General features: G+C 43.8%; 1 protein-coding gene across 1 annotated transcript; it reads right to left on the bottom strand.

Moving 5' to 3' along the window:
- Nucleotides 1–11,520: 11,520 nt before the first annotated feature.
- LOC147123536 (bcl-2-related protein A1-like) lies at nucleotides 11,521–23,457 on the bottom strand. The gene is made up of 3 exons (XM_086004711.1): nucleotides 22,776–23,457; nucleotides 14,605–14,712; nucleotides 11,521–12,529 (listed from the first exon to the last, which is right to left on the bottom strand). Exons 1-2 carry the CDS (start codon nucleotides 23,244–23,246, stop codon nucleotides 14,638–14,640), a joined length of 546 nt encoding a protein of 181 aa, XP_085860837.1. The 5' UTR covers nucleotides 23,247–23,457; the 3' UTR covers nucleotides 11,521–12,529; nucleotides 14,605–14,637.
- Nucleotides 23,458–23,899: the final 442 nt, after the last annotated feature.

Genomic DNA, 23,899 nt, shown 5'->3' with positions numbered 1-23,899 from the left:
CCTCCTGCCACTTGCCGGGTAGAGCACCGCTCTCCGTCTCTCTACAGTGAAAACCAATGCCTCCAATGCTTCATTGGAGAATCTGCAGGCTCTCTACCTGGTGCGTGAATCTGCCATGAGTACACCTGGTTCAATCCTTCAGTTCCTTCTCCTTGTTCTGCTTCTCCTTGCTGAGGCAGCAGCACAGCCAGCAATGCTGAGAATGAGGTGCTGCAGCATCAATGAACCTCCCCTTTAAGTAGTGAAAAAAGCCTGTGGCAATGATGAGTTGCAATTAGACTGCACCCGATATTGGTCCACCCTTTAAGGGTAATGCCAATGAGCTTGGGTTTTGGACTCCAATCATTTTATTGAGCAGTGAGCACAAATTTTTCGTGCAGTGTGGTGCATTTGCGCCTGGCGCTAATTCTTCAACTTTTCTACCTACACTGTCCATTCCTTGGCTATAATGAATTTCTAACCCTAAAGTTTGAATTTTAACAAATCCAATACCATTTCAACACAGCTGCAAGTTGGGCTTGTTCTCTTTAGATCACCAAATTGAACTTGGAAAATCAGACCTAAAGGTGCAGTGGTTACATTTTATTTACTTTTTAAATGATGTACTGGTGTTAATCTTGACATGAAGTGAACCTTGCAATACTTTGTCATTAAAATGACTTTAATATTTTAAGTTCCTCCCAATCCAATTTCCGTCTCTCATCTCTTGCAGACGCTGACTCATATTGGGGCACAGTTTCAGAAGCATTCAACACCTTCTGGTCTCTTGCTTAAATAGCTATCAAGCCTGGGTATCAACATCACAGTGAGTACTGTACTCTGTTGGCTTGGAAGCACTTTGGGGCATCCTAAGACCATGAAAGACACTACATAAATTCATGTTATTTCTTTGTGATGTTCACATGTGCACACTTTCCAGAAGGGTTCAAAGAGTAGCAATCAGGAGCAGGGACAGGAACCCTGTCTTACTTTCCCCAGACTAGCCCAGGGCCACTGAGGACAATTGCAAGTGCCCACCAATGCCTTGGCTGAAATCAACTCAATCAAAACAGACCATGGAACGCACCTAAGAGCTCCCTGGTCTGTGTGGATCACGAAAGGTGAAGTATTTACCCAGTGAGTTATTTAGGGACCTTTACTGAGGATCACAATTTACTCTACTATTGGGGATATCCTTACCCGTCCAAATGTTTTTCATTTCAGAGAACATTTTACACACAGAATCAAATGATTCCCTGCACAACTCAAAATGTCATATGTCAGGAATTTCCTTGGGGAGATCTCCTGCTTGGCTGCTGTTACTTCAGCAGAAGATCAGTGGAAACCTCATTTAGATGCCATTCTGAAATGATGGTGGCCAATGAGGAGAACGCCCATGGAAATTAAATATAAATTGAAATAAAAAAAACAATTAGTATTAATATAGAAATTGGACTGATAGGTTTCATACAATTTGAGATCTTTTTCCAAATTAAGGGAGGAGGGAAATGGTGTTTGCAGCTTTTTTCCCCCCAATGTTTCATTATAAACCTGAAGAGGTTTTTGGGGTTAGCTCTAATTTGATTTGTTTATGGAAGATTAGTGTTCCTCTGCCCCAGTGTTTTCTATACAGGGAATAGGTTGATTGCCTTTTCAATTTATATTTATTTTAAAAGCAATGAGCTGTTATGTTGGCCTTCGTAGTGAGAGGATTCGAGTACAGGAACAAGGATGTCTTGCTGCAGTTGTACAGGACCTTGGTGAGGCCACACCTTGAGTATTGTGTGCAGTTTTGGTCACCTTATTCTGTTTTGGGCATATCAGGAGTTGGTTCAAATTCACTTTTACCCCCATTTTGGCCGGAATTTTGGCTACATGGGCAGGTCCGGTGCAGGCAGAGGCCATGGCGGGTCGTGACCCCACTGCTGGCTCCAGCCTGCTGCTGCAAATGAACATACCTTAATGGGACCTATTAAGCCCGCCCAGCACATTACCTGGCCCAATTAGATGGAATAGGTCTGATGACGTCATTCATGACGCATTTTCAGCTGGGATCTTTAAAGGGACCATGGCCACATTACATTTTAAATTTAATCTAACAAAGTGGGTGTTGAATCCTTACTCTACAATAATATATTAAAAGTTATATATAAGTGGCAAAGAAATATTTAAATAATATTATCATTAAGTAAGATGATGCCATCTACAAATATGATCAAGAACATAATTTAAAAAGTACATTAATTGGGAAGTTATTGGTGCTTTAGTCACAAATCTATAGACTTTTCTTTCAGTAACTGGTACAAATAAATGATGTGCGTATATAGGTAAAATAGAAAGCTAAGCAGATTTTAAATGTAATTGTAAAGTTGTGGATTTACAATCTTACGCAAGTTCAGCGGAAGAGCTGCGGAATCCCTGACAAACAGTGTAAGTGGTGCTTACAATGTGTTTCTGGGATTTCTGCAGCTCTTCCATTGAAGTTAACAATAGAGAAGTGAGTGAACCTCTGCAGAAATTCACCCCCAAAGTCTCAGACTGAAAAATTTAATTAGTCATATTCAGGGACTGAAAGCAAATTGAACCAGTGGAATGAGTGATGAGAATTAAATTGTCACAGTTGATGACTTGATTTAATGTGTAACTGGACAATCACAGTATATTGTGAGAAAAACCTGACCAGAAACAACACAAAAACTTATTTAAATGGTATATGTCATTTTTTATAGTGCAAATCAATTCACTGCAATTACTGTTGAGTTGGAAGGCAACAGCCGAGAATGGCCAGTGAAATATGTATTTCCCTCACCATCCAGGGTTGGAGGGAAGCCTTCAGCACTTACATCCCTTCAGGAATTTCTGAATTAACATTTACTAGTAGCTTTTCAAGTAGAACAGAATCTCCATCAGTCTGTTAGCTGATGTAATCAACATGTTTTTATTTTGGTTTGTTTTCCATGTCGTCAAGTAATCAGCTGGAGCAATGGCCACGGAACTCACGCCTCAGGTTGACAGACATGGTTCCCGAGCTGCGTGAATTCGTGGCCATGCAGGGAAATTTAAAAAGTAAGTGTAAAAAGGCTCTTAAATGCCTGTCAACTACCTGATAATGATTTCAATTTGGTCGTCCGTCGCTGCCGATCAGGTCGGCTCCACAATGACAGATGCACCTGTGGGAAAGGTGTGTGGGAGCGAGATGACAGCGGGTTCCCAAAAATAACAACTTTCCCACCTGACACGCTACTGAACTCGCCCGCTACCACCCCTGAGAATTCAGCCCAATGTCTCCCCTCTTTAGGCCCAACTATGAATACTGGTCTGTAAGGCACCACTGAACATCTAATAGAATGGTTCTTGCCCCTTTGTAAGAAAGCAGCTCTCCCTCACATCTTGGCTGAGATCAGAACCAATCAATGTGGAAAGTCAATCTGTCAATTTGTACATTAGTTCTTCAGTAAACCTGCAGTCCTTACCTATATCTAACTCCATCTCACACAAAGGGGTTGGTGCTTAAATGTTGTCTGAAGTGCCGAGCAAGCCACTCAGTTGTATCAATCCACTACCACCTCTAACACCTTCTCAGGGCAGCAAGCGATGGGCAATAATTACCGGCCTTGCCAGTGACCCCCACATTCCGAGAATGAATTTTAAAAAAAGACTAGGTTCAAGTTTTTTAAGTAACCCAGAGCATGTTCACCTTTATCCTGTGGCTCTTGAAGTTTCTTATAGTTCTTTGTCCAACTTCTAAATGGGTTTCATTACTATGACAGGATTGTTAAGTCAAATCCCCATTGAGAATTTGATAATAGAGGTATGTCTGTTGGCTTTGACTTGCTTCATCAGTTGCTAAGAGGCCCCCTGCTTTGTTTCTATGGTCAAAATATTCAAACTTCAATCTGCAGGAGGCACATTTCACTTTTTGATTCAAAGAGGTATGAAGTTAATTGTTTTTCTGACGAGGATAATTGGGATCGGGTTTCTTGCTATACGTGGTTTCCAGGGTTTTAATGCTAGTCTCAAGTGTTTGATCTCTTGCTAAATAGATTTCTTCTGCTGAGGAGTGTAAGGGATTATCACTTCTCCATGTGATACATTATTTGCATTTCCCTATCTAACTCTAGAAATGGGGGAAGTATTATTTTGCATTTTCTTCTAGGAGTTTTCTGAAAGAGTTGTCTTGCAGATACAAATCATTGAGCTGTCTAAGGATTTCAGCAATGGTGTTAGAGTTTGTCCAGATTGGAGTATGATTACGACTACAGCATCAATTTCTACGGTTGTCAAACCGTGTAAATCAAATACGTTGGGCGGATGATAAAAGGAGACTGCGATCTCTGCCCTTGGAATTAATGATTATGCATCCTATCTTCTTCAGCAATTTAACTAGAGCTTTGAAGAATTTATTCTTCCCCAGTACTGCAGTTGGACCTGCAATTTAGTACAATTCCAATCATTTCCTAATGCCCTATCACAGCTAACTTGGTTCTAAAAAGGGATATTGATTTGTGTTTGGGGGATACACGTGAGGAATTTCAATCAAACAGGTCTATGAAGATAACTATAAGACAGTTTATAAATGTAACTGGAATTTCCTGCTTACAGTCATTGCTGTCATCCAAAGCTTCTGTTCTGTTCCATTGTTTCTTACACATTTTACAGTGCTGTACTGTAAGCAATATAGTTCATCCCACTAGCAGGTTTCCAGTAGCATTACTCATGGTAAATCAGAGGATGCTCTGTTTTTTAAGTATAGTAATATTATACCATTTAACACAGAAGGATTGCTCTACTATTAAGTGGCCCACTCCTCAAAGACCACAAGGCCTATTGGCTGTGATATTTTGAGGTTAACTACCAGTTAAATGCTCTTGGAGGTAAATTAAGTAATTATTGTTGTGGGGAAAGTTTTTTCTGTAGATTTATTATTATTGTTGTTCCTTGTCTGATGCAACACAAAGATTTGTGTGTGTGTGATGGCAGTAAGCTTAAAGAAAGAATTATAGCCTTAGAAGCCATGGTGTGGAGATGCCGGTGTTGGACTGGGGTGGACAAATGTAAGAAGTCACACAACACCAGGTTATAGTCCAACAGTTTTATTTGAAATCACAAGCTTTCGGAGCGCTGCTCCTTCATCAGGTGAAGTGGAGAGATGCATAAAGAAACAGCTTATATAGTCAGAGAATAATGCCAGATGATTACAGGTAATCTTTCTAACTGCTATTTATCACACCTCGGCAGAGAGATAATCACAGCAATCAAAGGTGTGAATGGTGTCCAAACAGGTCAGTCAGGAAAACATTACATCAAAGAACAATGAGGTGGGGTCACAAGGGGTAAAATGTTGCAGATGCTGGGGTCTGTATGAAAAACAAAAAACAGCCACCCTCCACTTGCACTCTCTCACTCCCTCCACAGGAACATGGAGAAAGTCATTATTCAATCCGGGAGAAGCCCTGGGTCTTGTAGCAGTCATTCTGTGAAGTGGCACAACTAGAAGCAGCAGAAAAGTATTGACCAGAAACAACAAGGATGCATGGGCCCCTTAAATACAACTCTCTGAAAGATGTCAGCAGAGGCGAGCAGCAGACCCGAGGCCACTGCACACAAAACATCAAGGTGTGGTCTCACCAAGGCCCTGTACAACTGCAGCAAGACATCCTTGCTCCTGTACTTGAATCCTCTCGCTATGAAGGCCAACATACCATTTGCCTTCTTAACCACCTGCTGCACCTGCATGCTTACCTTCAGCGACTGGTGCACAAGGACTCCCAGGCCTCGTTGCACTTCCCCTTTTCCCAATCTATTGCCGCTCAGATAATAATCTGTCTTCCTGTTTCTGCCACCGAAGTGGATAACCTCGCATTTATCCACATTATACTGCATTTGCTATGCATCGGCCGATCACCCAACCTGTTAAAATCATACTGGAGTTTCTCTGCATCCTCCTCAGGGCTGCAGGTGTTGGTGCAGCATTGCACAGATGTCAGCGACAATGTCTCGCGAAAGTCTCAGCCTCCTTTGGCACTGCTGCTCACTTATGTTGAGGAAGTTCCTCCTTGGCCTGTAAACCCTGTGTTGGCAGTATCTCCTGCGGCGACTTGCAGCCCTGCACTGGTGCCCGCTGCCCTGTACAGCATCAGATGGCTGAGCAGCAGGTTGGTGCTCCTGTTGTTGCTGCTGCTGTTGTGCCTGGTTCTGCTGCTGCCGCGGCTGCTCTTCCTCCAATTCTGAGGACCAGGATGAAAGGATATAAATGGTTCCCATTGTGCTGGTATATATCTCAGTTGAGGAATAGATGTTATAAGTGCTCAGTCAATGTGGGGAGAGGGTTTTCCAAGGAGGTCACAGTGCAAATGGATTTTATTTAATTAAATTTATTTAAATTTGTAATTAGGTAACTTAGTTTACAGTGTAGTTTCTTGACTACTTACTTGATCCAGATTAAGTTAAGGGTACTGAAATTAACTATCTACCTATAACAGAAAGCACTATAAGTAGTGTCGGCAAAAAGCAGCAACTCCTTCCCCCTTTTCTCCAAAATTCCCATTCTTTCCAAATTCCCAAATAAAACACTCTGTTCAAGTCCACTCCATTTAATCCCGCTCTGTGCAGACCTCTGTGCAGACCCCTTCTGGGCTTCCACTGCGTTTCTCATTATCAGCTGATTAATGCCTTTAGTATTCTTGCCTTGACATTTAGTGCACTATTATTGTTTTCTGACTTTTAAGGGCAAATTTTCCTCTGCCTTGCTCCCAAATAGCACACAAAAAAATGGGTGCAACACAGGGGAAAAATGGATGCTCATCCTTGTCCTCTGTTCTGTGCTGAATAGCACCACCCCTGACCATCCTTTCTGGCTTTGCTGATGTCTGCACATGTACCTGAAGATGCACAGCAACATAAATAGTACATGCAAATTGATGTCAAACGACTGAGTCTTCAAATTGCCTCTAATATCACTGGGGGCAAATCAGGGATAGATTGCTTGCATAAAACCTGAAGCTACTGCTTCCTGAGATGCCATTTAGGTTCTGGGGCTTAAAGTGACAAGTTGGCATTGCCAAAAAAAGGGCTTTATCTTTGGCTTTTTAAATTAAAAATGGTTTTGCTGCTTTAGAACTTGTTGCTGAATGTTGCTTGTCTCGTACATTTAGTGACAGAGGCAGTGTTCAGTACACTTTTGTGATATTACTTCTTTGGTTGCAGATGAGGGGAAACAAACGCAAGACCCCTTAGAAAGCTGCTGAAGATTTACAAGAATGGTTCCAGGGATGAGGGACTTCAGTTATGTGGATAGTCTGGAGAAGCTGGGGTTGTTCTCCTTAGAGCAGAGAAGGTTGAGAGGAGATTTGATAGAGGCGTTCAAAACCATGAGGGGTCTGGACAGAGTAGATAGAGAGAAACTGTTCCCATTGGCAGAAGGGCCAAGAGCCAGAGGACACAAATTTAAGGTGATTGGCAGAAGAACCAAAGACGACATGAGGAAAAACTTTTTCACTCAGCGAGTGGTTAAGATCTGGAATGCAGTGCCTGAAAGGGTGGTGGAGGCAGATTCAATCACGGCTTTCAAAAGGGAATTGGATAAGCACCTGAGGGAAAACATTTTGCAGGGCTACGGGGAAAGGGCAGGGGAGTGAGACTAGCTGAAGTGCTCTTGCAGAGAGTTGGCATGGGCTCAACGGGTCGAATGGCCTCCTTCTGTGCTGTAACCATTCTATGATTCAAAGAAATTCATCTGGCCTTGTCCTCAGCCACTAACAAATGTTTCCCAGCCCAGAGAGTATGAATCTAACCTCCTCTTGACCAATCAAGTGCTCCATCCCATCTGGAATAAAGCAAGAAACCTCGCAGCCAAACCAGCTACATCATCATACTACACACCAGCACTTTTTTTCGCTGTTCCCCCACATTCCACTTACCATAATGAAACATTTAAATCAGTCTTTTATTTTAACAAGCCTCTATGTGCACAGCTTTTCACCTCAGTGCTGCCCTTTCACCAACGCCCTCTGAAGCAGACTGCAAGAGTGCCCAGACTCTTGCTTGGCAGTCTGCTGCCATCTCAGCCATGGCATAGTAGCACACACATATTCACAGTGAAGGTACTGTCCATAGAAATTGAAAAAAAAGGCTGCAGAAGTGCAAAGTGCAGCTTTTGATTGTACATTCTCTACCTCTTCAGTTCTGATTGGCTGCTATTGTACTTTGAGACAGTCAACAAAGTGTGATGGGAGAAGTGTGATGGCAAAAGTGTGACAGGGAAAGTGTTACAGGAGATAAGTGACACTTGCAGGATGTGTGTGCTTTATGAAAGACATTTTGCGTATTAATCATGAATCTCTTATGGCTTTGCTCATGGTTAGTTTGAGGAAATGGCGTGTTATTTAGCTGTGTTTATTGTTTGTTGTAACGAGGTAAAATAACGGACGAACATTCGTGACCCACACCACAGTGTCACTAGTGGTGGGAGAACTGGATAGCCAGCTTTAGCATTGCCTATTAAAAGTAATAGAAGCTTGCTGTATTGTTACACTTTGGGCATTACCTCTGGGCACTACCAATGTCACAAAAGTGTTAGCAAATTGTGACCTAGGAAATAGGCATAACAAACAAGAAGTCTCAAGAATTTTATATAAATACATATATTTTAATAATATATCTAGACATAGTTATATAGCGCAGTAATTTACAACATACCTGATGTGCATGACAATTATTAATTAAATCTTATAAACTCAAACAGCGCAGAAGGAGGCTATTCGGCCTGTTGTGCCTGTGCGAAATTTATGATATAATCACTGGAGGACTGGAGAGTTTGGCCTGCAATATATTGTTGGAGTTGAGCTGGATTTTAACCCCCCAAAAACGGATAGGTTGGAGTCGAATCAGAGGTTAAAACATTTTGGCCTAGAAATTCAGTATAGCCACGTTTGGGGCGCTACAGCCGGGTGGCCGCTAAAGTTTGCGCCCAGCGCAACTTCGCGCCACCTTCGCCGATATTCAGTGGCATCGCCCCAAGAGGTTGCTGCTGCGCTAAAACAGGCGATGCACGACTATCATTAGGCGCTAAGCCGGCGGCCCGGGGCGAAACCCCCGAGGGCGGGCGCAGCGCAGGTGTGGCGAGCTGCTGATTGACGGCAGACACTCTGGCGCCGGTGAGCTCTTAAAGGGGGAGGGTGGATTTGTTTTTTTGAAAGGCCGAGACTGGTGTATTTGTGTTTTTGGAAAGGCCGAAACTGCTCGATTTGTGTTTTTGGGGGGGGGCTTCTCTCCATTAGTTTGTTATGTGGGAAGGGCACAGAGGTATCAAAGTAATAAATGTTCTTAAATCGCACTGTCCATGCTTTCTTTTGGAAGTCCTGGTTGCCCTGCTCGGCTGAGGGCTTGTGGAGCGGCTACATTCATCTTGTGCCTTTGGCACAAGCCATTCCCTGAGAGGGGGCCTAGAACCGACGTTCAATAAGCCACCGACGGGCGGCCCTTGCACTTTCTGCCTCCCTCCTGTGCTGGTCCTCCTCCTCCTCCTCCTCCTCTGGTGGTCCTCCAATGTCTGGTGGCAGTGGCTGAGTCCTGCGGATAGCCAGGTTATGCAGCATGCAGCACACGACCACGAAATGGGAGGCTCGCTCAGGCGAATACTGCAGGGCTCCTCCGGAACGATCCAGACAGCGGAACCATTGCTTCAGGACGCCGATTGTTTGCTCAATGATGTTCCTGGTTGCTTGATGGCTGTCATTGTATCCCTCTTCAGCAGGGGTGCTGGGCGCACGGAGCGGGGTCAGCAGCCAGGTGCACAAAGAATAGCCTTTGTCCCCGAGAAGCCATCCTCGTGGGTGAGGCTGGGCCTGGAACATGTCTGCCACAGAAGTCTGGCGCAGGATGAAGGCATCGTGGCTGCTGCCTGGAAAGCGGGCATTGACAGCTAGGATGAGCTGCCTGTGGTCACACACCAACTGCACGTTGAGTGAATGGTAGCCCTTCCGGTTGCGGTCATTCTCGGCATTCTCTAGAGGTGCCCGCAAAGCCACATGCGTGCAGTCAATGGCGCCCTGCACCATGGGGAAGCCTGCTAATGCTGCAAAGCCCATTGCACGCTGTTGCTGCTTGACAAGGGCCATGGAGAAGGAGATGAACTGACGTCTCCTTCTGAAAAGGGCATTGGTCACCTGGCAGATGCAGCAATGTACGGCAAACTGGGAGATGTTGGAAATGTCCCCAGTAGCGGATTGGAAGGAGCCGGTGGCATAGAAGTTGAGAGACACCATCACCTTCACTGCCACCGACAGAGACGTCCTGCTCCTCAGATCTGGCTGCAGATCTCCGCGAAGCAGGTGGCAGATCTCAGTGACCACCGCCCTTCGGAATCGCAGCCTCCGAACACACTGCTCGTCAGACATGTTCAGATATGAGAACTACTGGCGGTATACCCTGGGTGGGTAAGGCCTCCTTTGCCGACGCCTGTTGCCCCCTCTCCGTCTGGCCATGACTGCCACTCTCTCACGGCGTCTCTGAGCCCTTTGAATGCAATGGAGAAGGCCAACGTTTGCACCCATTGCAGCCCCCATTATATGTTTCCAATCAATGAGATGGCTCTGAAGTTAAAGACAAGTGCAAAGCTGTGGCCTGAAGCCACAAGTACCTGTGCGAGTGTTGAGCCAAACCAGAAAGCTCTCTACCTTTGTCTCTCTGCAAAGATCCGTCTCTCACAAAGAAGGAGTGTTGCAAAATGGCTGCCTTTTCTACTGCAGGAGGAGTGCCCTTTAATTTGCGCCCCCTGCGCCCCGCAGCGACTGGGAACCGTTCCCCTCTACCAGTCGCTAGGGGCGCCAGGCGCACAATAGGCTGGCGCCACTGAATTTCCGGTTTGGGGTGCACAAAGGGCGTTGCACGATGAAATGACATCAGGATCTGCGCGCGCAGCTGAGCGCGCGCAAAGGCTTTGCGCCGCCGCTAAATCTTTACTGAAGTTGGGGAGAGGCACAGATCGCACTGCGCCCGGCCGCTAGCCGCCTAGTGCCCCACATCTCCTCCTCCTAAGGCGCTAGTGGCTGGCGCAAACAACTGAATTTCTAGGCCTTTAAATCTCAAACCCGACCCCAACCCGCCCATTTCCGAGTTTAACAGAGGCAGGACAAGGGGCGGGCAGCCAGCCCGTTCCCAGGAGGCGGGTTTGCAATTTAAATATTTTAATGAGGACCCACTGGGATTGGACACGCCCCGGGGTTGGGGATCAGGACACCCCCCCAACCCGGGGGGTTGCCTGTCAGTCAGGCTGATTTCTGGGCGGGGAACCTGTCAAGGACAAAAGACGCCGCTGTGGAGTTAGTTAAAACTCCACTGTCCGCCCCCCCAGCCTAAGTAACACGCCCCTGTTAATATCCAGGCCGTTGCTCTGAATACTCAAATAGAATGAAGTGCAACTAGTGTAATGTCACGCAGAATATCTGTCTGTAGTGTCAGCGAATCTTAAATTTCAATACTATTTTCAAAATATACACACAGTTGATTAGTTGTTACAATGAAAACCAGGAGTCTTTCTACAGTTATTTGATTTATTTTGTTGCCTTTAAAGAAAAACGCATATACATTGAGAACTAATTGTAAGTGAACTCCATCAATTTACATTATTGCATAAATGTACATCCCACCCTCATTATGGTTTTTTTTATGCTAATATTAATCTTGGCCATGAAGGTGATACAGTTTGGATCTTGACTTTATGATGTTACATACAGTACATATTGATAATAAGCATAAGATGCTTGTCTCTCAGGGAGTGTCATAATGAGGGTGGAACACTTTCGAAGGAAAGGTACGTTTCAGGTGTGGAAACATCATTCATATGCAATGTGGATTGAATTAAAGGATAATTACAATTATATCAAAGAAAGAAAATGCAATCTTATAATAGATGTAGGACAGTGGTTTTATTTGTGGCACTAACAAGCACACATAATATCAATAGAAGTGGTCACTAGGGTTGTCATTCATTTTCATCTATTTCAGATCCAACACAGGGTAAAGGACATGGTGGGATGGGGAGGTAGTGGGATCCAGGTTCGAGTTCCAATGTTTATTTAGCTGCTGATGAAAAAAAAGTCATTGGAAGCTAGTCAACTGACTTGAAAACTAGACAGTCTGGCTCAAAATCAGACAGATTTACAGTATCATCAACTAATTAACCTTTGCTAATTTAACAATAACTCAATCTTGGGGTTCAGCTGTTGAACGTAAGCCACTTAAATTTCATTTTCGCAGTTTATATCATTTGAACCCCGAGACTGGATTTCTGCCCTGTTTGTGTGCTCTGATTAATACCCGATGATCGCTGTATATAAAACGGCACTTTCCTTAGATTTTGTTTTTGTTATTGAATAGTGCGTGCTTACTTCTAAATGACATAAATGAGAACTTCATTGTTGACATTGATTATGGACAGAGAAATTTGATGCACTCATCTTTCGAGCACTTGGAAGGTGGCAACAGTGGTCTTGTAGCTAAAGCACAGAAGAATTTTACCAACTTGTGATGTAGTCGAGAACTTGAAACCCTGTGAAAAGTACAGGTAATATATAATCAGGTTCAGAGAACAGTAGATGTTGTCAAACACACTTTTTCAAACATCTGATAGCATTTGTGAGCTTTAACTCTTCAGTGTACTACATTGTTTCAGCAAATTCTTGTCCTTTTCTCTCCTGAGGTTACTGAATCGTGCTAGAGTATACCATGCTACTGGCAGACTTCTGTTACTTCACCCCAATGCCTATTCTCAATATTGTTTACTTTTTAATTTGTATAGTTTAGTTTTTAATATTTTTTGAGTTTTTCCAGTGGAGTATTACTGTCACAGTTCATAGACATGAAATTTGGGAGTGCCCATTTTTGGGGGATGATTGATCTTGGGACGGGGGGGGTGCAAGGGAGATAGGGGGAAGGAGAGATCGGGGGTCAGAGATCTTGGAGCCAGGAGATCAGGGGTCAGGGGAGAAGGAGGTCAAGGATCTCGGGGTTGGGAGATTGGGAGGAGGGGTGAGGGGGGTCAGGGTCAAGAATCTCGGAGCGAGGAGATTTGGGGGAGGGGGTCAGGGGAGAGGCAGGGTTGGAGTTGAGGATCGCGGGCCGGGGAGGTCAGGAGCGGCGGCGATCGGGAGGATCCTCCTGATCCTTCCGGCTTCATATTCAGGTCATTAATTTACCTTTGTGGTTGCAGGCATTGTGTAGGGTTGGTTTCCCTGAGTGCAGCCTACGATTGCACTAGCTGCCTCAGAGCAAACCAATCTTTCTGCGGTGATCCCAAGCAGGTGTTTGGCCCCTTATTTGCATATGGAAAGACACTAAGGCCTGCTTCAGGTGTGGGTAAAGGAAGCTTCTTGTTTGTCCTTACCCAATATGGTGGGCGGCGTGCTCCCCATCGGAAGTCTGTGCATGCTTCCTGCCCACCATTTTGGGGATTTATTAGACCGCGTAGCACCTGAAAAACTGGCACTAATTCCTATTCCTATTGGCATTGATTCCTATTCCTATTGGCACTAATTCCTATTGGCACTAAGCCCAACTCCTAGGCCCGTATCTTCTATCATCATTGTTAACCAGCATGATTATAGCCCCCACATTTATGGTGTATCTTCTCATGATTTGACAGCAAATGGGGTTACTTTATCATATGATGATGCCGGACCAGGATTATAATAGGGTCAGCTAACAGGAGAAGGTTTTACTGAGAAATAATATAATCTGGTTCATACAGGCATAACACCTCCATATATACACATTTGGAAATATAGATATATAGGTGTCATTTCAAAGTAGTAATTGAATCAAGGAATTCAGATAATGACCTGAACTATGAATGTGAAGTCTGAGCGGTTTGTTACCACAATCTGAACCCCTAAATCATGTTACGGCCACTTGTTTATTACTTTTTGCACTATATACTATGGAAATCTTGGGGTGGTTTTACTGCCATTTTGTAAGTGTCATAGAGACAGCAAGAGACAGTTCGCATAACATGTTTGATATATGAGGACCACGATGAAGGGTTAAAATAATGGTGATACATCACTACAACTTATCGAGTGATCATTGAAGGGGTACTCAGGAATGCTCACCTTTATGTTTAACATTTTTGTCTTCACCTGTCAGGCCAGATGCCTAGAGTCTGATAGTCTGGATCCATAACCTGTACTCAAGCTGCTGAGAATGACCCCTTTAGCTAGTTGTAAGGAGGTGCCAAAGACTGTTCAGGTATACCTCGCTTCAGTTTTCCCTCTTCTCTGCTGGGCAATATTACAGCGTGCAATCAGAACCTCATCACTCAACGCAACTCAGATTGGGAACTGAGTGAAGGAGGACGTGCATCAGCCCCTACTCTGGAATTGAGCATTAGCCACTAGAACCAGTACAGCAAATGCCAATTATCATGCAATAATGGCCGGTTAACAAGACAACATCAAGCACAACATTAAATGATTGATCATCTTAAAATTAAGCATTTCAAATGTAACCTGAGCAGTAATTTATATATTATGGTACAGCAATTGAGTAGTTAAAGTTATATTTTTAACTGATAATTTTAATTAAGATTGTTTAATTCAGTGCAAGATTTTTAGCAGCAAACAATCCTACCAGAGAAGCAAAGACCGCCTGTCGAGCAAGACGTTATTTCAACAGAATGGTACCAATCAGTGCTCCAAACATAAGGAACATTCCAGTTGCAATTACAGTCATGGAATCCTATTACAAACATACAAAAACAGACAATTATGCAACAAAATGTGAAAAGTATTACTTTTATGTACTTGGATAGCATTAAGAAACATTTTTTGATACACGCCCGATTCAATGATGATTTGGAATCTTCACTGTTTTTTCTAATCCTTCTTGTTTTCCCACTCCACAGCACTCCCGCCGCTACACACATACCAATATTAAAATTAATCACACTAAACCAGACTAATTTCTATCCCTTAGTTGCCAGAAATAGAAAGCACCACCCAGTGGGTTGATTAAAAACTATAAAATTGTCACGGGTGGTGCATTTTAACTCATCGGACCTTTCCTCCAAATTATTTGCACATCTTTGGATTTGGTTATTTCAAGAGCTTGAGGGCCCTGCATTCTACCTAATTTTTAAAGAACTTCTTTTGTCATTTGTGGGTATGCGTTATCCCTTTTTTCTGCAAAAATTCTCTTTCCCTCCATCCACCTCTCTTGACAGAGTCTACTTGAGATAGTGGGGGTACTTTTCACTTTTTGGTACAAGCAGAAACTGGAGTTTGCAGATCGGCCCCCTGTTGTACACTGTGCCTGATTCTCCTTTCCACAGAATTTAATGCGGGGTCATTTTAATTTAAAATGTTGGCTGAAAATGGGCAGTAGTGGATCAGCTGCTCGTCGTACACCCAGCCTGATTCTCCTTGCCACTGAAGTTAACAAAAATGCTTTGTTAACTAATCCTATTGCTGGTTTGTCAACTAGTTAACTTACAAAGTTATAGTTTTCTACTCAGTTTGCAATATTGCAGGATAAATGAAATGGCACGTGCCATGGCAAAGCATCACTCATTGTGAAGGTAATTTGCGGGACCTCCGCTATATTATTCTGGCCATCGGCCTGAGGGAACAGTCCATCTGTACAGACCAGCAATGGCCTTTGGAGAGGGTCCAGACCAGAACGAGAAAGTTGTGAACACGCCTATAGTAATCTCGGATGTAATGATTAAGTTATCCACCAGAGGGAGACAAATGCTAAGGGATTATATTTACTAGTATTAAGGTAACATTGCATTATGGGTAGAATGACTCATAGGATCCTCCATTTTTGCATCGTGCAGTAAGAATTAGAAGTGCATGCCTGCAGCTGTAAGAGCTATGTTCTCTCCTAAACTGTGTAATTAAAAAGTTAAATTTTGGGTTCCTGAAGTCTGGCTTATAGCAGTTATTGAACCTTACCACTCGGATATAACATTTGGCGACGAGGATTAACAGATCTCAACTTGAAGAAGGGAAAATACAAGATCACTGCATCTGAATCATGGCAACTCGAGCAGGACAGATTTCTGCTTTTGATGTTCAAGAACAAACATGGATCGAATACTGTGAGTTACTAGAGCATTTCTTTGTGGCAAATTATATAGTTGATGTTGGAAAAAGGAGAGCTATTTTGCTCACTTCTGTGGGAAGTTAGATGTATAGTTTACTGAGAAACTTATGCAGTCCTGAGAAGCCTGGAGACATTACATTTGCTAACTTAGTGGCCTTGCTAAAGGACCATTTCAATCCCAGACCGAGTGAGATTGTACAGCGTTTCAAATTTAATTCATGGAACAGGAACCCGGGAGAGTCTGTATTGGATTATGTTGCGGTGTTGAGAAAACTGGCACATGATTGCAATTACGGGAACAGTTTGAAAGACATGCTGAGAGATAGGCTGGTTTGCGGAATAATGGATGCTCGAATGCAGAGGAGATTATTGTCTGAGACTGGGCTTACGTATGAAAAAGCATTGGAACTTGCTCAATTAATAGAGACAGCTAACCGTGATGTACAAGAAATACAAGGTTCAGGCTGGTCTACTACGAAGCAAGTTGCAGGTCAGATGGTTGTGCAAAAGTTAAATATGAGTCGTACACCACAACGTGAGCATATAAAAGCATGTTATAGATGCAATGGAGATCACCTGGCAAGGGAATGCAGGTTTCTGGAGGAAAAGTGCCGCAAGTGTGGGAAAAAAGGACACATAAAATGTGCATGCAAAGCAAAAGCTACCCTGGAGGTATACAAACCTAAAGGGGGAGAAAAGCAAAACCTAGTAAGAGAAGTGAAAAAACAGGGAGCACATCACATCAGTGGAGAAGCTGAGAAAGAAGACGACGTGTTTATAATGCATAGTATGGTAGAGGACATTCCTAAAGTGGATCCTATCACTTTGCAACTGATAGTAAATGACACTAAGGTCAACTTTGAGGTGGATACTGGATGTGGCGTAACCATAATGAACAGGGAGGAATATTCAAAATTGTGGAACCGTGCAAAAGTTCCAGAGTTAAAGTCTTGCTTTATGAAGCTTAAAACCTATACCGGTGAACGAGTGGCGACATTGGGTACAGCTACTGTAACTGTGCAACACAGGGAGACCGTGGAACAGCTACCTGTAGTTGTAGTATCGGGTTCTGGACCAAACTTGTTAGGTCGGGGCTGGATACGAGAACTTAAATTAGATTGCGGAGCAGTAAATCAACTAGAGGGAGGCAAACAATTGTCTTTGCAAGACGTGTTGATTGAACATGAGAATGTGTTCAAGGAAGAACTTGGAACATTTAATGGCCCCCCAGCTAAGATTTATGTCGACAAGGAGGCACTGCCAAGATTTTTTAAACAACAACCTGTGCCTTATGCCATGAAACCGAAGGTAGAGGCTGAGCTTGACCGTCTTTTGCGGGAGAACATTCTGGAACCCGTGAAATGTTCAGAATGGGCAGCTCCAATTGTACCTGTTTTAAAACCGGACAATTCGGTAAGAATCTGTGGAGATTATAAATTGACTGTAAATAGGGTGTCTAAACTAGAACAGCATCCTATTCCTAAAACTGAGGATCTTTTTGCAAACCTGGCTGGAGGGAAGAAATTCACGAAGCTGGATATGAGTCATGCATACTTGCAGATTATACTAGATGAGGAATCCAAGAAGTATGTAACCATAAATACGCACAAGGGTTTGTTTACCTATAACAGCTTGCCATTTGGTGTCTCATCTAGTCCAGCTATCTTCCAGAGAACTATCGAGGGTGTACTGCAAGGGATTCCACATGTTTCAATCAATCTGGATGACATTCTGGTGACAGGAAGAACCGACCAGGAGCATCTGAGCACTCTGAGAGAGGTACTTCAAAGATTGGATAAGGCTGGGTTACGGCTCAAGAGGAGTAAGTGTACTTTCTTGGGGAATGAGGCCGTGTTCCTGGGACACAGAGTGGATGCCACAGGGCTCCATCCAATCAAGGAGAAGGTACAAGCACTGCAGGAGGCACCAGCTCCTACAAATGTGACTGAGTATAAAGCCGGAGAGTTGATTTTCGCCAAGATGAAGGGTTATCCTCACTGGCCTGACAGGATTGATGATTTTGCTAATGGAGCAGTAAAATCTTCAACAAATAAATATCCCATTTTCTTCTTTGGTACTCATGAGACCACCTATTTGGGTCCACGATACATTTATCCATATGAAGAAAACAAGGAGAAGTACGGGAAGCCCAACAAAAGAAAGGGTTTCAACAAAGATACTGACCAGACAAAGGGAAATCGAACTGGAGGTTCCAGAGGAAATGTTGGAGGACAAGTTGGTCCCCAGTTATCCAAATGCCTTGGTGGTACCAACACCACGAACAGAGACAGTTATACCTGGACCCCTTAATCAAGAGGAAACCATCGTAGCAGAGTCAGGTACTCTGAATACTGCTCAGGAGCAGCAGGTGGCTCTACCACAGCCAAGCAGGGACTTGACTGTAAGACATTCAACAAGGACTCACAAGCTGCCACAGAGATTGATCATGACCTGCTAGATTCGGTCAGGATGGACTATCGTTAAAGGAGTTTCCTTATGGACTTTTGTTGTTAAGAATTATTGTAACTTAAGAGGGGGGGATATAGTAATCTCAGATGTAATGCTTAAGTTATCCACCAGAGGGAGACAAATGCTAAGGGATTATATTTACTAGTATTAAGGTAACATTGCATTATGGGTAGAATGACTCATAGGATCCTCCATTTTTGCATCGTGCAGTAAGAATTAGAAGTGCATGCCTGTAGCTGTAAGAGCTATGATCTCTCCTAAACTGTGTAATTAAAAAGTTAAGTTTTGGGTTCCTGAAGTCTGGCTTATAGCAGTTATTGGGCCTTACCACTCGGATATAACAACGCCTTTGCAGTAGCTGTGCATGCTCCTTTTAAGCTGCTCCTTACAATCTACCCTTTTAACCAAGCTTTTGGCCACCTGTTCTAATATCTCTTTATGTGGCTCAGTGTCAAATTTTGTCTGATAACACTCATGTGAAGCGCCTTGGGATGGGTTTACTACATTAAAGGCGCTGGATAAATTCAAGTTGTTGCACAAACCTTCCGCATTCCAGGTTTGCTGAATTTTCCCTGCAATGTAAATGTGGTGAATGGAGCACAATGGAAACTACAAATGGTTCTGCCATCTGTGTTCCTTGGGTAGTCAGACTTAATCTATTAAAAAAGGATTGTGTGCAAGAGAGGAAGATTATGGATCCACTCATTGTTAATCTGGTTAACTTTTTTTTAACAAGCACTTTATTGGTAACAGTGACAGGATCGGACAAAGTCAACATGAGTTTACAAAAGGTATATCGTGCTTGACTAATCTACTGGAATTTTTTGAGGATGTAACTAGTAAAATAGATAAGGGAGAACCAGTGGATGTGGTGTATTTGGACTTTCAGAAGGCTTTCAATAAGTTCCCACATAAGAGATTAGCATGCAAAGTTAAGGCACATGGGATTGGGGGCAAGGTATTGACTTGGATAGAGAACTGGTTGGCAGATAGAAAGCAAAGAGTTGGAATAAACGGGTCTTTTTCCGAGTGGCAGGCAGTGACTAGTGGGGTACCGCAGGGATTGGTCCTTGGACCCCAGCTATTCACAATATATATTAATGATCTAGACAAGGGAACTAGATGTAATATCTCCAAATTTGCAGACGACACAAAGCTGGGTGGGTGTGTGTGCTGTGAGGAGGATGCTGAGAAACTACAGGATGATTTGGACAGGTTGGGTGATTGGGCAGAAGCATGGCAGATGCAATATAATGTGGATAAATGTGAGGTTATCCACTTTGGTGGCAAAAACAGGAAGGCAGATTATTATCTGAATGGCAATAGATTGGGAGAAGGGGAAGTGCAACGAGACCTGGGTGTCCTTGTGCACCAGTCACTGAAGGTAAGCATGCAGGTGCAGCAGGCGGTTTAGAAGGCAAATGGTATGTTGGCCTTCGCAGCAAGAGGGTTTGATTACAGGAACAAGGATGTCTTGCTGCAGTTGTACAGGGCCTTGGCGAGACCACATCTTGAGTATCGTGTGCAGTTTTGGTCGCCTTATCTGAGGAAGGATATTCTTGCCATGGAAGGAGTTCAGCGAGGATTCACCAGGCTGATACCTGGGATGGCAGGAATGACGTATGAGGAGAGATTGGGTCGATTGGGCTTGTACTCGCTGGAGTTTAGAAGAATGAGAGGGGATCTCATTAAAACTTATAAAATTCTGACAGGACTGGACAGACTAGATGCAGGGAGGGTGTTCCCGATGGCCGGAGAGTCCAGAACCAGGGGTCACAGTCTAAGGATAAGGGGTAGGCCTTTTAGGACAGAAATGAGGAGGAATTTCTTCACCCAGAGAGTGGTGAACCTGTGGAATTCTCTACCACAGAAGGCAGTAGAGGCCAATACATTAAATATATTCAAGAAGGAGTTGGATATATTTCTTAAGGCTAAAGGGATCAAGGGGTATGGGGAGAAAGCAGGGACTGGGTACTGAACTTGGACGATCAGCATTGAATGGTGGAGCAGGCTCGAGGGGCCGAATGGCCTACTCCTGCTCCTATCTTCTATGTTTCTATGTATGTTTCTATCTAAGTCTGTAGCCAGGTACTGTGCACCGATATAGACCAGAAGTAGCCACACTCGACTTGTTGATATCCAACTGAATACTGCAATGTGGTGCATCACTGGAACCCTCAAGTGGCTGCCCGCGCTGTCGCACATCGCTCCCTCATCCATTCGTCGCAATGCTTCAACCCTCTGGGAAGTCTAGTGAATCATGGAAAACGAACGTCTCCCCATCCACCACGATGTTAACAATGTCCCTCACCACGCTTGATGTCATGCAAGCCCTTAACGCAAGCACGCGCTTAACCTTCGACAATGTGACTTCAACCCTGAAGATGCTTGGAAAGCTGAATGGAGTTCACAAGAAGTCACTACAAACACCTTGTGAAAGACCCGATGTGGAAGATCCCTGGCTTCAATCTTGCGTGAAGCTTATGGACAACCCTGAACCGCATCCGCACAAACCATGGCAGATGTGGATGCTTGATGATGCACAAATGGAGAATTAAAAACTTTCCAATGTACAACTGTGGTCACCCAGAACAGAACTTCTTCTTCTTAGGCAGTCCCTCGGAACCAAGGGTGACTTGCTTCCACACTAAAAATGAGTTCTCAGGTGACTGATGAGTCCAATGCGGGACCTACAGTCTCTGTCACAGATAGGGCAGACGGTGGTTGAAGGGGCTGGTGGGTGGGGTGCCTTTCCAGAAGAAGGTGTAACCACTGCCTTGCTCCTTGAGCTGGCCTTCCCCTGCCCACCGGGTCTTGCTTAGGGCGGTGATGTCTATGTCGAAATGTCTGAGCTGGCAACAGACCATCGAACATATAACGACTCAATGCCTGATTCACAAATACAAAGGAGGCATCACAGCGATACACTCCTCTATTCCTGACGCAATTATCTGGCTCAACCACCTAAATGTGAAATTATAGTTGTCTACATCTACATCTACATCTACATCAGCTATACGACATAGTAGTGGTATGGTAAGGCAGATGATCGATGATTCTTCTCTTACCTCCAGCCTCCAATTGTTCTCACACCATCACAATCTTTTTTATCTTGTACACTGAAGAAGTAAAAAGCATAAGTAGCATGGAGTGCATGTCCACAGATCCCTGAAGGTTGCAGGACAGGTAGATAAGGTGGTTAAGAAGGCATATGGGATAATTTCCTTTATTAACAGAGGCATAGAATATAAGAGCAGGGAGGTTATACTTGAACTGTATAAAACACTAATTAGGCCACAGCTAGAGTACTGCGTACAGTTCTGGTCATCACATTACATTTGATTGCACTAGAGAGGGTACAGAGGAGATTACATGGGATTGCATAGGGTATACAGCACAGAAACAGGCCTTTCGGCCCAACCAGTCCATGCTCCACTCGAGCCACCTCCCATCTTTCCTCATCTAACTCTATCAGCATAACCCTTTATTCCCTTTTCTCTCATATGATTATCTAGCCTTCCCTTAAATGCATCTATGCTATTTGCTTCAACCACTCTCTGTGGTAGTGAGTTCCACATTCTCACCACCCTTTGGGTAAAGAAGTTTCTTCTGCGTTCCCCATTTGATTTCTCGGTGACTATCTTATATTGATGGCCTCTAGTTATGCTATTCCCCACAAGGGGAAACATTCTCTCTGTATCCACTCATCAAAACTTTTCCTAATTTTAAAGACCTCTCTTAGGTCACCCCTCAGCCTTCCCTTTTCAAGAGAAAAGAGACCCAGCCTGTTCATCCTTTCCTGATAGGTATAACCTCGCATTTCTGGTATCATCCTTGTAAATCTTTTTTGCAAGGACCTATTTCCCTTAGCAGAGAGGCCAATAACCAGGGGGCATAGATTTAAAGTAATTGGTAGAAGGATTAGAGGAGAGTTGAGGAGAACTTTTTCACTGCCTGAAAGGGTGATAGAGGCAGAAACCTCATCACATTTAAAAAGTACTTGGATATGCACTTGAAGTGCCGTAACCTACAGGACTACTGACCAAGAGCTGGAAAGTGGATTAAGCTGGAGAGCTCTTTTTTTTGGCTGGCACAGACACGATGAGCCAAATGGCACATTGTGCTGTAAATTTTTATGATCCTATGATTCTATGAATAACCTTGAGGTAAGTCTGACTCTTTTGAGATCACTGTATCATTTTATTTAAGGCCTCAAAAATACTTACCCACTTATTGTGCTGGCGGTGGGCCCATGCCTGTCTGTGCTGGGTAAGGCACTCTGCCACACAGTCAGACAGCAGAGCCACTTCCTCTTGGCTGGGCCTCTCAGGAGCAACTCGCTGGACCACAGTGATTACCAGAGCCAGGAAACTGAAGACTCGCCCCCAATTCTTTTGCCCATCTTCAAAAATCTTGGCAGAAACGGCGGAGATGATTCGAGTCCCATCCCTGACACTTGTTACGTTGAGCTCACGCACCAAGTCTGCAATCAGGCGCCGCTGCTCTTCCTTTAACAGTTGCACAGATCCCAAGAAAGCCTCGTTCTCTAACTCGGCCCCCACTTTCGCCCCGGTGCTGGCCTCTATCAGCTCTTTGGCCAGGTGACTGCAGTCCATCCGCAAATCCGGTTCGGTTCTCCCGGGTGATATCTGCAGGAGATCTTTCAATGCTTTCTCGGCCAGATAGGACACATTCATTTCGTGTGATTTATTCGTGATAAGGATCGGACTGTACAGAAAGGTGCTGTTGTTCTTTTAACTTTGTCTTCTCATTACAGCCGCTTGTACGCCACTACAATCGCGTTGAATAAAAAAAACCGACAAGGGGAAATTACAAGCTCTCTAAAAAATCCTGAACTAGGGGAATTACAGACCGACGCAACTGGCATCGAAACTAACTTGGAACTTCATTTAAAGGGACTGCCTCCTCCCAGGTTACACAGAAATAGATTTGACTCACGAATGATCAATGCGAAAACACTCGCAGGAATTTCAGTGTAAACTTCGGAGGAAGTCAGTCAGGATTTTGGCCCAGTACTGGGGACAGAGTCCTTGGCCGTGCCCGAGGAAGGTTATATGGGCATTTCCCCCATATGCTCAGCAATTTTATTATTTTAAGTTGTTCATATATAGCAGTATGTGAAAAAAAATCAAAAACCTTTAACGGTTAAAGGGACACGAATAGTTTTATGACCATTATAAATGTGATCACAATTTATTGTTTAATAGACTAAATAAAACCATATTAAAATAGCAATCGACATGGCTACATGTTGGGAATGAGAGTTCAAATTCTGAATAGTGAGGCAGATTGCAAACCCATTTACAGACATGTAGGCACATTTACTGAT

This window comes from Somniosus microcephalus, chromosome 2 (assembly GCF_052327205.1).
Source record: "Somniosus microcephalus isolate GS21.2 chromosome 2, FLI_Smic_1.0, whole genome shotgun sequence".
NCBI lineage: Eukaryota > Metazoa > Chordata > Chondrichthyes > Squaliformes > Somniosidae > Somniosus > Somniosus microcephalus.
The sequence above is the reverse complement of the archived record's forward strand: the minus strand, read 5'-3'. Positions and strand labels throughout refer to the sequence as shown.

Excerpts from the sequence above, each read along its gene's own strand:
- LOC147123536 (XM_086004711.1), bottom strand. The coding sequence starts at position 23,246 with ATGAATGTGTCCTATCTGGCCGAGAAAGCATTGAAAGATCTCCTGCAG. Across the intron at positions 14,713-22,775 it reads ACCGCCAGCACAATAAGTGG|GATTCCATGACTGTAATTGC; the intron begins GTAAGTATTTTT and ends TGTTTGTAATAG.